This window comes from Olea europaea, chromosome 8 (genome assembly GCF_002742605.1).
Source record: "Olea europaea var. sylvestris chromosome 8, O_europaea_v1, whole genome shotgun sequence".
NCBI classification, from domain to species: domain Eukaryota; kingdom Viridiplantae; phylum Streptophyta; class Magnoliopsida; order Lamiales; family Oleaceae; genus Olea; species Olea europaea.
In genome coordinates, this window is record NC_036244.1 from 7,508,450 (window position 1) to 7,523,147 (window position 14,698).

At 33.9% G+C, this 14,698-nt stretch overlaps 1 protein-coding gene across 1 annotated transcript; it reads left to right on the forward strand.

The window, feature by feature from the left end:
* The first annotated feature begins 4,713 nt into the window (after window positions 1–4,713).
* Window positions 4,714–14,073, forward strand: LOC111398699 (ubiquitin carboxyl-terminal hydrolase 18-like). Its single transcript, XM_023025738.1, has 11 exons — window positions 4,714–5,249; window positions 6,920–7,088; window positions 7,176–7,264; window positions 7,371–7,456; window positions 7,573–7,735; window positions 7,878–8,001; window positions 8,125–8,282; window positions 8,804–8,888; window positions 9,521–9,730; window positions 10,560–10,621; window positions 12,493–14,073. The coding sequence occupies exons 1-11, from the start codon at window positions 5,008–5,010 to the stop codon at window positions 12,584–12,586; spliced, it is 1,482 nt and encodes a 493-aa protein (XP_022881506.1). The 5' UTR covers window positions 4,714–5,007; the 3' UTR covers window positions 12,587–14,073.
* The last annotated feature ends 625 nt before the right edge of the window (window positions 14,074–14,698 follow it).

The window sequence follows — 14,698 nt, forward strand, 5'->3', positions numbered from 1 at the left end:
TCCCTGTGGTTCGACCTCGGACTTCCGAGATTTACTATTTGCGACAACCTGCACTTGGGTTTGCAAACTTAAAGTTGTAGCAATCCACATTATCATTGTCATTCTGATTTTGTTGTTCTTCAATAACTAAATTTTTCGATGTTTCTTCTATCTCTTTTCTTTTCTTGACGTTAAAGTACTTGTCCATATCTCCAGCCTGACTTCGAATTAATGCCTCTACTCTTTCTCTCTTCTTCTTCTTCTTCTTCTTCTTTTTGAACTCCAGATGCATATTTAGGAGATATAGTATTTGACTCAAATCACTCGACAGCTAATACTGCTTGAAATTGAATATATTAAAGGACTTATATGGGCATCACAAAGTAAAACAAGCATGATAAAAATAGAAGAAGTTCACGTATAAGGTGCAAATTTTTATAATTTTACTTTATATTGCTTTTCTATAACTTTTTACACTTTTAAGTGTGATCTTTCATAATTCCACTACTTTAAATTGCTTTTCTATAAATCATAATTCCACATTTCCACTACTGCCAAAAAGTTACTTAAGATCAAAGCCTACCAAAGCGTTGTGCTTGCCTATATCTCTAGAAAAAAGAATAAAGACACATAAACCTCTATTAACTTTTCCCAATTACACGAGCAGCTCTAAAAAATTGATCGTATATAAATAACTTTTCCCAAGTTACCTATACATTAATAAATAATTTTTTATACTACATTTACCATCTACATGTACACATAATATATAAGCGTGGTTATACTCATACCACATTTTTTTTTAATATACTACATTTTAATTTTATTAAAGGTCATTAGCTTTTTTACTTTACCACACTTATATAATTGACATTTTTTCATCATATTCTTATTTTTGTCATTTCATTAATTAGAAATTCTTGTCATTAATCACGGTTTTATCCAAAATTATTATTAACGTGCTTTAAAATGAGATTTTTTTTTCACATTTTTGCAGTATTATTTGTTTTGCTTATTTAAAAATATAATGGACACATGAGTATTTTTACTTTATCAAAAGAAAATTTTGTAGAGAAACGAAACAATTTATGTTAATTCAAGAATACGATAAAATAAGTTTAAGAATTTATTTATTTAAATTTAATTTTCTGTAATATACACAACAAAAAGAAAAATGCTACATGTACACTTAGTTTGACAACCCTCTAATAGGGGGTGGGGCCACGATTGTTTTATAGTCGTGGAGGCAGGAGATATATGGAAGACAAAGGAAGCTTACCGGGGAGATCCCATGGCTCAGTTTTACTCAAATCAACAACCATCAAATCGACGTACTCAATTGCTTCATCGACATCTTTTTTTTTGAAGATAATGACACACTATCTCTTCATCACTGGGATTAAACTCCTATGCCATTTTTTATATTTAAGTTCTTAAACTAAGCACTCTTTAAATGATAAATCTTACTTTAGAAATTTAAATTATTTGAATATATATATATATATATATATATATATATATATATATATATATATATATATATAAAATCAAACACACTCTAAATCTTTTGTGAACATGATGCAGAATCTCCAAATTACTCCTTTTAATTTTATCAAGAACGAGAGATATAAGTGATTAATTTTGTACATTTAATTATAAATGAAAACATTCACAGGGATACCAATTTGTAGACATCATATTTTATTGCTACAATTTAAATGTCAAATAAATATGAATTATGAATCTCTACTAGTCTACTGTCCTTTCTTCAGTCTTCTAGAGAGATGTAAGGATCAAGTTTAATCAAATTGTTAGGTTTGTGCAATAAGAGTTTATTAAATAAAAATGCCAACTGAGATTAGTAATAATTAATTATTGAAAATATATATTCCTTGTTCCTTCTCGAAAAATTAATTAATAGTAATACATTAATGACATTTTGGGTATTTTTCAATTTCAATATAATAAAGAAGAATATTGTTATCCAGTATTACTGGTGCTAAAACATTAATCTAAGTTGCATTAAGTAATAGACTTAATGAAAAGTAGAATTAAATAATTTATTTAATAATAACTCATTTAATTTCACATTAGTGTCACCTAAACTAGTATTTTAACATCGAGTAATGTCATTTGCAGTCGCTCACTATCGTAGTTGTCCTATATGGTATATATGTGGCGGTTAATAATTTGAATCAGATCACTAACCGTCACATATATGTCACGTAGGGCGATTGCAATAGCGAGCAACTGCAAATAACATTATTCTTTTTTTTTTTTTTTTTTTTTACAAGGTGTCCTATTCTAGACTAATCCTTGGGTCTGTGATCCGGCCCCTCTTCACACAGTCCGGTTAATCGCAGGATGTGCCTCCAACTGGCCAGGGTCCGAGCGCTCCCCACCTGGTCTGACAAAGTGCCAAGCAAGCCAATCCAAGTTGCACCTTGCCTTCCAAGAATAATCCTTGCCTTCCAAGTTCCCACTTGCCTTCCAAGAATAAATCCTTGCCTTCCAAATGTTCACTTGTCTTCCAAGAATAAATCCTTGCCTTCCAAGAGCCCCATGTTTCGAACTCACGACCTCTGCTCTGCCAGGTTTGACAGCGTCCGTCCTTTGCCAGTGGAGAAGTGCCCTGGGGGGCGCAAATAACATTATTCTTTAACATATGTGGTGGTATTACTCTATATTAAATGAGGTTAATACATTCTCATTTAATGCGTAAATATTGTCAGGTTAGATGCATTTTTGGGAACTTTGTTTGCTAGATTGTTGGGATGTCATAATAATTGAAGTATGATTTTTATGCACGTGAGTGAATCTATTTCTATCTAATTTTATTTACAATAACAAAATCACAATCTGTAAAATTTGAACAAGTGAATTTGTGCTTGTCATAGTATCTATCATGCATGAATCTGGTGTACATAATAGGAATAAGGTAGGTGAGAACATGTATCAAATAATAACGATAATAAAAATATGAAAAATAATTTAACTTAGAAGATATAAAATCAATATCACAAAATTTCAAAAAATAGGGGCTTAAATAGAGCCTTAGCTCCCGTTTGGTCTCCATTATTTCAAATTATAATGAGTGGAATAGTTTATTTATTTATTATATATATATATTTTTTGAGAATGAGTGGTTGAAAAAGAAGGAAATTTTTTTAATTTACGTGTAATATTATTTTATGGAAGATTGTGAGGTTGAAAATAGGAGTGAAAGAAAATTTAATTTAATGGGGACAAACGGGAATTTAAGCTATAAGGTAAATTTCATTTCAAATGACGGTGAAATAAATACAATCATACTGGGATTTTAACCACTCATCTTAGTAATATTGCCTTTTTAGGATATAAATTCAAATCTTTAATAAGTTCGTCGAACAATTTCATCTGACTAGAACTTAAATGAGCTACAATATTACGAGATATATTAAGTGTAAATCCTCTATCTAATGAGGACAAAATAAATTAACATATAAAGATTAATGTTACTAATTTTTACGACATTGACATTTTAAAATGGAATCTCAAATTTGAATACATAATTATCGTTGTCTTAATTATCTAAAATACTTCAAAGCAATGTTCTATGTAGTGGATTACCAAGAATGTGGAAATTAGATCCATAATGTTATCAACTTTTTATCCAATGTTAATATATTATGAATACCTAATAAAAGTCAATGACACTTTCCAAAGTTCCCCTTTCATGATAAGATGAACCTACAATGATTAAACAATTACTTTAATCACTTGATTAAACAATTAATTTCAGCTTTCGTTTGGAGATTTCCAATAACTTCACCCAACAAAATTTTAGCTATTTGGGAGCGATTTTTCCTCCCAAAAAATTGATTTTTTGACCGTTATTTCATTATTTCAGTCGTCATATTTGATTTCTTCTATCACAGATGGACCCCACTTTTCTCAAACAGTCAAAAAATCAATTCTCTAAGTCACTCCCAAATAAGCTCTTAATTTCTGTTTTTCCTCAATACCATTTTATAATAATTAAAATCTGATCATCGAGCCAATATATTTCTATGCAAAATCTTGTATATAATTTTATTTTAATTTGAAGTTAAAATCAAATATTAATTCTGTTACACGATCACAATTATTATTCACCTATTATTTACATATTTCGAAGAATTTATTATTCCTTATTTCACCTTAATTTGTTAACAACCTATATTAAGAGAGTTAATATATCAATCCCTGCCTGAATATTTTTTCTTCAATTCTTTAATTAATCACAATTAAAAAACATTTTAGAAAATAATTTCGAGCACTAATTCAATTAATTTTTACCACAATCCATAATCCCCAAATATTAAACATATTATTCTGAATATTAAAACAAGAATTTTGTTAGTTGTACAACTGGGATTGACAATCTCATCACAAGAGGTGCTCGTGATTTTTTTATTCATTGTAGCTTCAATTGTACATATAGCATGACCGGCCGTTAAAACAATACATGTCGAAAAACACGAAATTTTTACCACGAGTAAGTTTGGCAGATTTTAAACAATTTAATTACGAGCAATTTCTTCTAAGTAAATAAGTAACTTTTTAATTAAAATAAAAGAACTTACTCTTAAGTAATAAGTAATTTTTAATAATTAAAATTGAAAAAAAAAAATTACTAATTTTGACAACAATCCAAACCCTCTCTAACCCAAACCCAAACCCAAAGTTCACCATAACAACAAAGTGAGAAACCTTAACAGGAAAACCTAAAAATATGTAATTATAACTATGATCAAAGAACAAAAGGGGGAAAAAGGAAATAATTCCATAACCAGTTCAACCTTTCCCCAACCAAAATCCTCTCTCTGCATATTATACATGTATATAAACCAAGAAAACCCAAACCCAAAAACCTACAAGAACACAAATTACTCATATATATAAAGAACTACCGTCATAATACACTTATAACAGTAATAGGGTTTTAATTATAATGAAATTATTGAATTGAAATTGATTAGGAAATTGTTTATATTTAGGGATTGTTAAATGCACGTGGCGGTGGATCTCAATTGGTTCCTGCGATTCGTAGTTGCACCATTCTTGGTGGCTTTTGGGTTGCTCCAACTTCTGAGAAACACCGCCTCCAAGTATTTCGTTGTCGACAACAATTTTGAGTCGGATTACTCGTTCGATCGCAACAAGGAGAAGATGGCGGCCGCCGATCATTGCGTCGTCTGTGAAAGTAGAACCATGAAACAGTGCGCCCGTTGCAAGATGGTAAAGTATTGGTACGTACACAAGTACATGGTTTATGGGTTTTATTCAATTTTTTCCATGTGTTGGGTTTTCATGTCGCTGATTTTATACTCATTGTTTCATTACGGGATATCGACAAACTTCTTCACGTGTTCATTCAATGGAATTTATTTATTTATTTTTAATTTTTTTTTTGTGTCTACCCTGTTTTTGTAGGAACTAAATAGTTATGTAATTTTAATATTTTGTATCTTGTGCTTGAAAGTCTGTACGTCGTTGAATTTGCTTTCGGAATGTTAGTTTACATGTAAGGTCATCGTATGGTCTCCCGCTGAATATATTGGTGCGTGTGTGTGTGTGTAGAATGCACGCTCTACTGGCTGCGCACATAAGTGTTATGTTCGTTGTGTTTATGTAGTTTAAGGAATTCATTAACCTAGTGATGAAAGTATGTTACTCCTGACAAGGAATAGAACCCTTCGCGTCACAGTAACTGCTGAACAAATGTTCCCAACATGTTAAATATTAATTGACACACTAGCTTCCATGGAGGTAATGAATCAGGTACTCAAACATGCACCAGAGGAAGCCTATGACCAAAAATTTAGCTGTTCTTTTATCTCTGCGATGACACTATTGTGTGTTAGGTCCAAGCATTAGTTTCTATGTTTGGGACTACTTTATTTGCGAGGTGGTATGCAAACTGCTGATGATAATTGAGATTATTCAGCGACAGTCTAGTTGCTGCTCTATCTTTTATTCATTTAAGCGAATAAGTAATTTTAATGCCTCATTGCACATCTACGTACATCTAAATTCACAAAGAAATAGGGCTCTGGTTCTTTTTCTTCAAATTAAAGTATGATTGCCCTGTTGATAAATTCATTGATTTATTTCATTTTTAATTCAAATAAACTTTAAATGATGTAAAAGCATTGTATGGTGCATGCTAAATTTCTCGTCACGTGTTTATTTTATTTTAAATCCCTGTTTGGTATTGATTTAAATCAGATTTTAGTCAAAGTCAAACAATCAATATTAACCACATCTTTCATGGGTACCACAACTTTTCAACCACATATTTCAAATACTTCTATCAAAATCTAATTTTAATCCCTACCTAACTGGGGCTAAATATTCTTATACCGTGAGTTTATTCAAATAAATATGGTGTGTGCGCTTACAATCAACCCTAATGGTGGTTGTGTGAAAATACCTCTGTGCTTAATTGTGTGAGTAGTCTGTCTTGTCTGGTGTATATGAGATGGCTTGGGGTTTTTAAGAGCCTGCAGGTTTAGGCTAATTCAATACTTTAATGTATACAATGGGGCCCTTCTTGTGTATTCGGATGCTAAGCTTCTTTGGGTATAGAAATTATGTTAATTGACCCCTTTATAATTCCATGAAGAAGATTGCGGAGAATTAGAATCAGTGCAATGGATTTCTAACCTCCCATTCAGGCTATCTCTCTGTATCTTCTTTCCTAACTGGATAACCCCTTAAGATTTTTGATGTAAGAAATGTCCTCGTGCTTTTGTCAATGTCTGCTATTGCTACTTGGCTTGTGCTATTGATTTCGTCTCATCACTCATTTTTCCAAGTGCTATTTTCTTTGAATTGCTTTAGATTCACCAGAAAAGAGTATAAACGTTCTTTCTATATTATGAAGCTTATTGTTTTAACTTTACCCCTGAAATTCTAGCTCTGAAGCTTGCCAAATATCTCACTGGTCTGAGCACAAGAAGAAATGCAACGATTTACAATTGTCTCGTAAAGCTAATTCTATGCAATCTACATCTATTTTGAGGGGAAAAAATGCTTCATTGGTTCCTGCTGGTGGGAGCTCCAAGATTTTCAAGCACTCGAAAGAAGTAATTGACTCTCTATTTCTGTATGCTCTTTGTATGGAAATATTACTGATTCAACTCTGACAAATTCTGCCGCATTCATGTTTTCAGATACTTTTCCCTTATGAGGAATTTGTGGAACTTTTTAATTGGGACAAGCCTGGTTTTTCTCCTTGTGGACTCTTAAATTGTGGAAACAGGTATGGTTTAGTGAATGTACCTATTCCTTAGAACTGTTTCTTCTAGCTTGTTCATTGATCATCTGAAATCTCAAATACCCATATTATGCTCCCTCTGCCTCTGCAGCTGCTTTGCTAATGTGGTTCTCCAATGTCTTGCCTATACTCGGCCACTTGTGGCCTACTTGTTGGAGAAAGGCCACCGTAAAGAATGTAATTACACTGACCTACAAAACTCATCCAACATTAATATGACTCATTATTCCTCTTGTTTCATATTTATTGTTGGATACTCCTTATTTTCTGCATTTACTTTTACATGTACCCAGGTCAGCATGATAATTGGTGCTTTCTGTGTGAATTTCAAACTCATGTTGAAAGGGCTAGCAGGAGTCTGCAGCCATTTTCTCCAGTTAACATTCTATCACGATTGCCTAATATTGGTGGTAATCTTGGCTATGGGAAACAGGAGGATGCCCACGAGTTCATGAGGTTCTTATAACTCGAGTCACATCTGATTTTGATTTACATACTATTCGTGCCTTTTCAGAGTTTTAAGAAAGTGTTTTGAACCCATTTTTATTTTACTGTGATATATAACTAACTCAGGTAGGTACTATTCAATGTTTTGTAGGTTTGCCATTGACACAATGCAAACTGTGTGCCTTGATGAATTTGGTGGAGAAAAGGCAGTTCATCCTAGATTCCAAGAGACCACCCTTATTCAGCATATATTTGGTGGTCACCTTCAATCTCAGGTCTAATTAGTTTTGCTAGAGTTTTGCTCTACTTTTGTTTCATTTTCCTCCTTCCCTCTATCCTCTTCTTTCCTCTCTCTGCCCTTCTGTCTTATTTTATTTTATTTTACTTTGCTTTCACAGGTTATCTGTACAAAATGCAACAATGATTCGAACCAGTTTGAGAACATGATGGATTTAACTGTCGAAATTCATGGTGGTGCTGCATCTTTGGAGGAATGTTTGGACCAGTTCACTGCCAAAGAGTGGCTTCATGGGGATAATATGTATAGATGTGATGGGTAAGCATTCTTTCTTATAGCATGGATACACCTTATATTTATTTTCATTCTTTCATAATGTGAATTCCCTGCCCCAACCTACCTATAATCTATATTCATGTTCTCATTTGTGTCTGCTTTACTTGACCTGGTACTTCCACTAATTTTACAGGCATGGAGGAATCTAAATATTTCATTAACTTTATAAAAGAATGAACAGACTAAATCTGCTACTCTCACAGAGCTTTTGCCTTTTGCCAAGTACAAGTGTCTAGGTTCTGTTTGACAGTACAACGAGCATATTGTTGCATAACTTTTTTTCTTCCTCTCTTCAGTTTCTTTGTAGGTTGATACAATTCTTTTTTCTTCGCAATTTAATTTTGTATCAAGAAAGGGTGCTATGTGCCAAATTTGTTTTATTAGAAAATACCCTTTCTTTGACATAATTTACCATAGGCAGTATGCACTTTACTGCTATTTTCTGTGCTTCTCTTGTCTCTTCATCAGTAACACTGACCTACTGGAATGGATCCTGCCTGCAGATGCAATGATTATGTTATGGCATGGAAGCGCCTTGCAGTCCGGCGGGCACCCAACATTCTTACAATTGCCTTGAAAAGGTTTCAGGTTAGTTCTTCACTCCCATTTTGCCTTTATTTCCATCAAATTAAAATATTTAGAACTAATCATAAAAAAATGTCGAATAAGAGGACGGCAAAATTCACTATGCCAGACAATGGGTATGTGAGTTTCTGATCTGAATGCCTTTGAATGGATTAGTGCCTAGGTACAGGCTAAAAGGATTTTTTTTTGCCCCCCGGGTAGAAATGGATCAGATTTCGTTTGACACCTAAAAGAACAACAGTTTCAGGTTCTTTACCTGTTTTGGGTAAAATTTGTCGCCTGAAGCCGATAGTTTATCAATCGGTTGTTGAACATATACCCATTTAATAGCTATCACTGAAAAATGCACTTAATTTTACCCGTTTCTTCTTCAGCGATTACTAGTAAACGTCATTCTTCAAAAGATAAGTGCATCTAGTCAGGCTGTTAGTTTAAATGGATATTTTACTAATTACTTAATTTGAACCGATTTACAAATTTCTCATTGGTGTTCAATGCTTGAGGTAATTCCTACTGCTTCTCTGATGAAAGACATGGTTTTTTATTTGATCGTAAATGAACTGAAAACTTCAGTCAGGGGAAATTCGCTTCACTGTTTATTTAGTTTCTGAGGGATGCGTCTTTTTCTGGTGCAGAGTGGGAGGTTTGGTAAACTTAATAAGAGGGTGACATTCCCGGAGACTTTGAATCTGAGCCCTTACATGAATGAATCAGATGGCAATGATGTTTACAAGCTATATGCAGTTATTGTCCATGTGGACATGTTAAACGCATCATATTTTGGTCATTACATATGCTATGTCAAAGATTTTTGTGGAAACTGGTACAAGATTGACGATTGCAAGGTAAAAATCTCTATATGTGCATAGCACCAGCATCGTGAATTAAATGCCGGTCTTTGTTGCCTATGCAGCATTGTGTCATAATATGTCCTTGTGATCTTTGTCTCAGTATACCTCATATGTGATTGTTATGATTTGTGCGAACAAGTCCTATGATATAGGAGTCTTGAGTCTATATTTACTAATCCCCTGTCTTGCATTGAAGGGTTTCCCTTTTAGTTTTTGGGATGTTAGGGATTAATTTTCTCAGTCTTGATTAGATAACTGTTTTCCAAAAAAATTAACTTTCCTTTAAAGGGGGATATAGTTCCGTTGATATTTTTACAGTTCCACTGGAGGAAGTCGTTTTGAAGTTTAGCATGATGAAGTTATGATGTGTCATTAAAAACATGTTTTCTTTTACGTGGTGCTATATATGTGAATAGCTATTCAGAAAGTAATTCAATTGAGAGATGTGGCCAATCTTCACCTAGAAGAGTTGCTTCCTGTTCAAATTTGGTTGTTCATTTCGATTGTTGGCTAACTAAGATCAAAGTATTGAGAAGATAAGCAAGTTTAGCCATGTTTCAATGAACAATGACCCAAACAAATTGTTTGAATGGATATGCTCTTCTGATAAGCACTGATGGGACGTGTTCTAATTGAACACTCAAAAATGGATACCTGTTTCTCGTTAAAGTTCCACTTTGAATGGGAGAAGCAATTCTTGGAAAATCCCGCTGCATTTTTGAAAGAGAGAATAGCATTGCAATGTCATCTTCATTCTTGTCTGCACATTCACTTCATATTCCTTATTTTTCCTTCAATTCATATTCCTTATTTTTCTTCTCAGGTTATTAGCGTTGATTTGGATGAGGTGCTTTCACAGGGAGCTTATATGCTCTTGTATAACAGGTATCTCTTGTTCTAGTGCTCTTAATTGCAGACCGCTTTAAAATTACCCCAATCAACACTTTGTGAAAGCAGATGTAAAAAATTTCATCATGTTATTTTTCAGAAGTTGCTTATCCTTTGAATGGCACTTCTTTATTTCTGAGAAATCCCAGATATCTACATTTGCTAAATAAGGAAACTTCTCTAAAACCTCCAGAGTCTTTGTGCAGAATAACCTAAAACAAACAAAAAGTGGAAACTGTATCAGAACCACTAATTTTACAGAGAACGGGATATTTGTTGTCCAACATCTGTATAAAGTACCCCTCAAAAGTAAACACAAAGGCACAACTCAAATGATTTCTAGCTTGTTTGGTTAAGCTATAGGACTTTGAGATTAGTTTAGTTAACGCAACATATAATCTAGGTGTAGCTAAGCTATAAGATGCTCTTAAGATGCTCAATTGTATGATGAGTTAATGCAACATATAATCTGGATTCGTGGTCAGATGACGGAATTGAAAACCTTGGAGGTCTTAATTAGAACCTTTCTAAGAGACTAAAATGTAAACTGCTTTATTTAAAGCGTGGATCCTTAAAATTGAGTTCCAACAGACCCTCTAATTTAACTTTTTAATACAGAGTTGGATTGACTCTCTACGCTTGGAGCTCTGTATTTCTATTTTATAATGATTGAATTTAATGAGTTGCAATGCTCTATTTCTTGGATTATTTAAACCGTATTTGAATATTTTAGCCTTGGTCATTTAAAACAAAAACATTAATCAAAAAATGTGGAAAAAACAATTAATGGTTATTGGAAAAAGTAAACTGAAGAACCAAACAGAAAAAAATTGTTCGAGTGTGTCAAAAGTTTTACTCTTCAAATAAAAGGTGCTCTGTATTACGTAAAAGATTCTTTTAAAAATGGACTCTTGGATATGCTCTTAGTTGGCTAGGGTATAGAATAGCAGCTAACTCCTCTGGAGGTTAGGTTGTTTAAGTATTGTTGTTCTGTGAACTTAAATGACCTAGACCCAGCATTTGGTTTTCTGGAAGCAATGTCATTTTATGGTTTCACGAGTAATGGAAGGAAAACGATGAGACAAAAACAAGGAGAAGAAAGTTCTTACCCAGGCAGTCCTACTGGAGCATCGTATTTGAATGTACACTTGCTAAAAGAAAACACCAAAATTTGTAGGTCCAAAGAGAGCTACCACGAGAATGAGCTTTGGGGGAGAGTGGCTTCTCATGTGGTTGCAGTGTTATTTCCAATAAAGACAAGATAGCAAGCTGGCTTTACAACTTCTACTATGAATTTAATCAGCTATAAATATTAGCTTGAGTCTCTGGTCCAACCAATGGGATCCTCTGAAGATGCATTCATAAAGAATAAAAAGCATAACTAACGGACCGTTTCATCACTAACATGGATGGAAAAGATGAAAGTAGACACTGTTGAAAAAGAGCACTCATGTCGTTGTCATGGGAGATAAATGTCGAAGGAGAGTTTAGGGAGTTTCGTTAAACCTACAAATCCTCCAAACAAGAAATCAATTAAACACACAAGTCCATTGGCATGTCAAATAAAATGTACAGTGGGAAGAGAACTTTCGAAAGAGAACAACTAAAAAGAAGTATTCAATAAGAGCAGAGATGTATGCAAGTCCTAACTTGCGAAGTTTCAAAAGATATAAGTGATGAAATAATCTCTGAGACGTTGTTAGATATATAAGGGAGGATTATGCAGCCCCTTGATTTTTGTTTTCTTGAATCGCCATTTGATATTTGTTTGGTCAAATCTTATTTAATAGCTGACTAGCCAATGGCCCTGTGTTTAATGACTAACTTAAGTGGAATATGATGGTCTTTTTTGTTGTTTCCTTTGACAGGATCCGTGCTCGCTCATCATGCTTACTTCCTGCTGAATCTAAAAGGAAAGATAAGGAAAAAATGGAAATGGAAGTAAATCCATCACCGAATTAGCCTGCTGAGGGCTTCTCTCCAGTAGGATGCCTCGATAGTCCTGTTGATTCTGGACCATCAGCATCTACTAATTGTTTAGGATCAAATATCGCAAAGGGGGAGGAAAACTTATCATCTTCAACTGATTCTATAGATGCTAGAGGGGATATAGAGGTGGTACATTCTGAAGCAAGTCTGCAAATTGTCAAGGATGTTGCACATGTATACCGTAATGGATGCTTTGATGCACCTGAAGAAATTGATTCTATTGTTGAACATGCTCATCAACCAGCCACTGGGAATATTTCAGTGATTTGTACAAGTTCTACTCAATCTGACGTTCACAAAATTAAACCATCCTCCTCTATGTCTGATGTTGAGAATGAAAGTGGGTGCAGCAAAAACGTGAATGAATGTTTGTCGGAAATTTTGGGTGAAGATTATTCCAATACTCAGATCCGTACCTCTCAGAAAGGCAATGAAGCAGATGATGTTTCAGCTATAGCGTTTACCAGTGACACTGTCCATGAAGAATTGAACTCTACTAATTTCATATCTACGCCTCAGATTGCCAAGTCTGAAAATAATATATCTTCCCGTCTTGGTATTCAAGACGTGGCAAGGAAATCTAATGGAGCGAGTTCTTCTGGAGCAAAGTTGAAACCATTTCTTGCTCCTGGTTTTCTGGAAAAAGGCCCACGGAAAAAATGTGTCAAGCAAGGTGTCAGTGAACCGGCTTCCAATAGTCACCTAAATGGTCAAACAAATGGGATTTTCAAACCCTATTTAACATGTCAAAATGGTTATTTGTTGCCAGATGAGGAGAGACATTATTCTGGCCTAAGCTGTTCTACTAATAATTTGGACAGGCAAACTGGGATGTTCGACGATGACACTAAAATGGTCTCCGGTGAATCTGATATGTCTATAAGCTCAGAAAGTGGAGTTGCTAGCTATCCAATAATATTTTGTAATGGAACCAAAATTGACAAAACCAATGAAAGGCTAAAGGTAGGAGGACATAATCTGATTTATCGTGGCAAATCCCATGGATAAATAGAGGTAGAATCTTCAAATGTATTGGAAGGCTCGTGAGGTTGACAAGGCGATGAATGATCACTTGTATCTGGGCCTCTTAGTTATGAAGTCTTGAATAGAAGCTTCAGACAAAGGTTTGAACCTTCCCAATTGATGTCTGCAGGAAATTATGTTTCCCATAGTTCAGTCAAAGTTGGAGATTACTTGTGGTGCTGGTGGCTGAACAGCTTAATTGTGCTTACAATGTTTTGCTGAATCAGATAATAATTAAGTGCTAAAAATTAGTAGATGATATTTCTTAATCAATTCTGGAGTAGTATTCTTTTCGTGTTTATATTATTCGATGTTTCATCACCCCAACTTCTTGTGATGAGATTTTGTCCGTGGTTTCGATGTTTATAGCTTTTTACACCTGTTTAACTTGGACAACTTCAAATGAAATGGAATAACCTTACTGCTCAGTTTTGGCACTTCCGGTATTATTTTCTAATTACTTATTGTTTATATTTTAATATCACGACTGCAGTAGTTTTTCTTACATTTGCGGGCTTGTTTGGTAAGATACTCATTATATCTGTTGTATTGTTGGATTATGTTCAGTGTTGCATACTAATATGCTGTTTTAGTTTAAGTTGAGATTTATGACTAAGCATTGATATTGAAAGTGAAATTGAGATTTCTCCAGTCTTAACTTCAGGCGTGTCAAATTTTTCTTGAACGTGCCTTTAAGGTAGCACAACATTTGAATTTTTACATTTGTGGTCAAGTTGGAAAGTAAAGATTCAGTGATTTTGGTCAAAACTTTGCTATCTGTACAGTGATTTTTAGCACTTTGGTTGACGTTTGCATTGTTGTCTTGTCAAGTGTTAATTGGATGGAAAAACTGTTTGAAATTTAAACTGTTCAATAGGATAATGTCATGTGACAAAGTGTAAATTAAATTGTACATCATACGTAGCAATTTTTTGACTAACTGAATACAATGGACCCAAAATCCTAGTGCTTAGCATTAACGATATTAAACGTCAATCTATGTTGCAGCAACACTTGTGACATTAAATCATCAGTTTAGCATCGCTTGCTTGTAAATGTGAC

Excerpts from the sequence above, each read along its gene's own strand:
- LOC111398699 (XM_023025738.1), top strand. The coding sequence starts at position 5,008 with ATGCACGTGGCGGTGGATCTCAATTGGTTCCTGCGATTCGTAGTTGCA. Across the intron at positions 5,250-6,919 it reads TGCAAGATGGTAAAGTATTG|CTCTGAAGCTTGCCAAATAT; the intron begins GTACGTACACAA and ends CTGAAATTCTAG. Across the intron at positions 8,889-9,520 it reads TTGCCTTGAAAAGGTTTCAG|AGTGGGAGGTTTGGTAAACT; the intron begins GTTAGTTCTTCA and ends TTTCTGGTGCAG.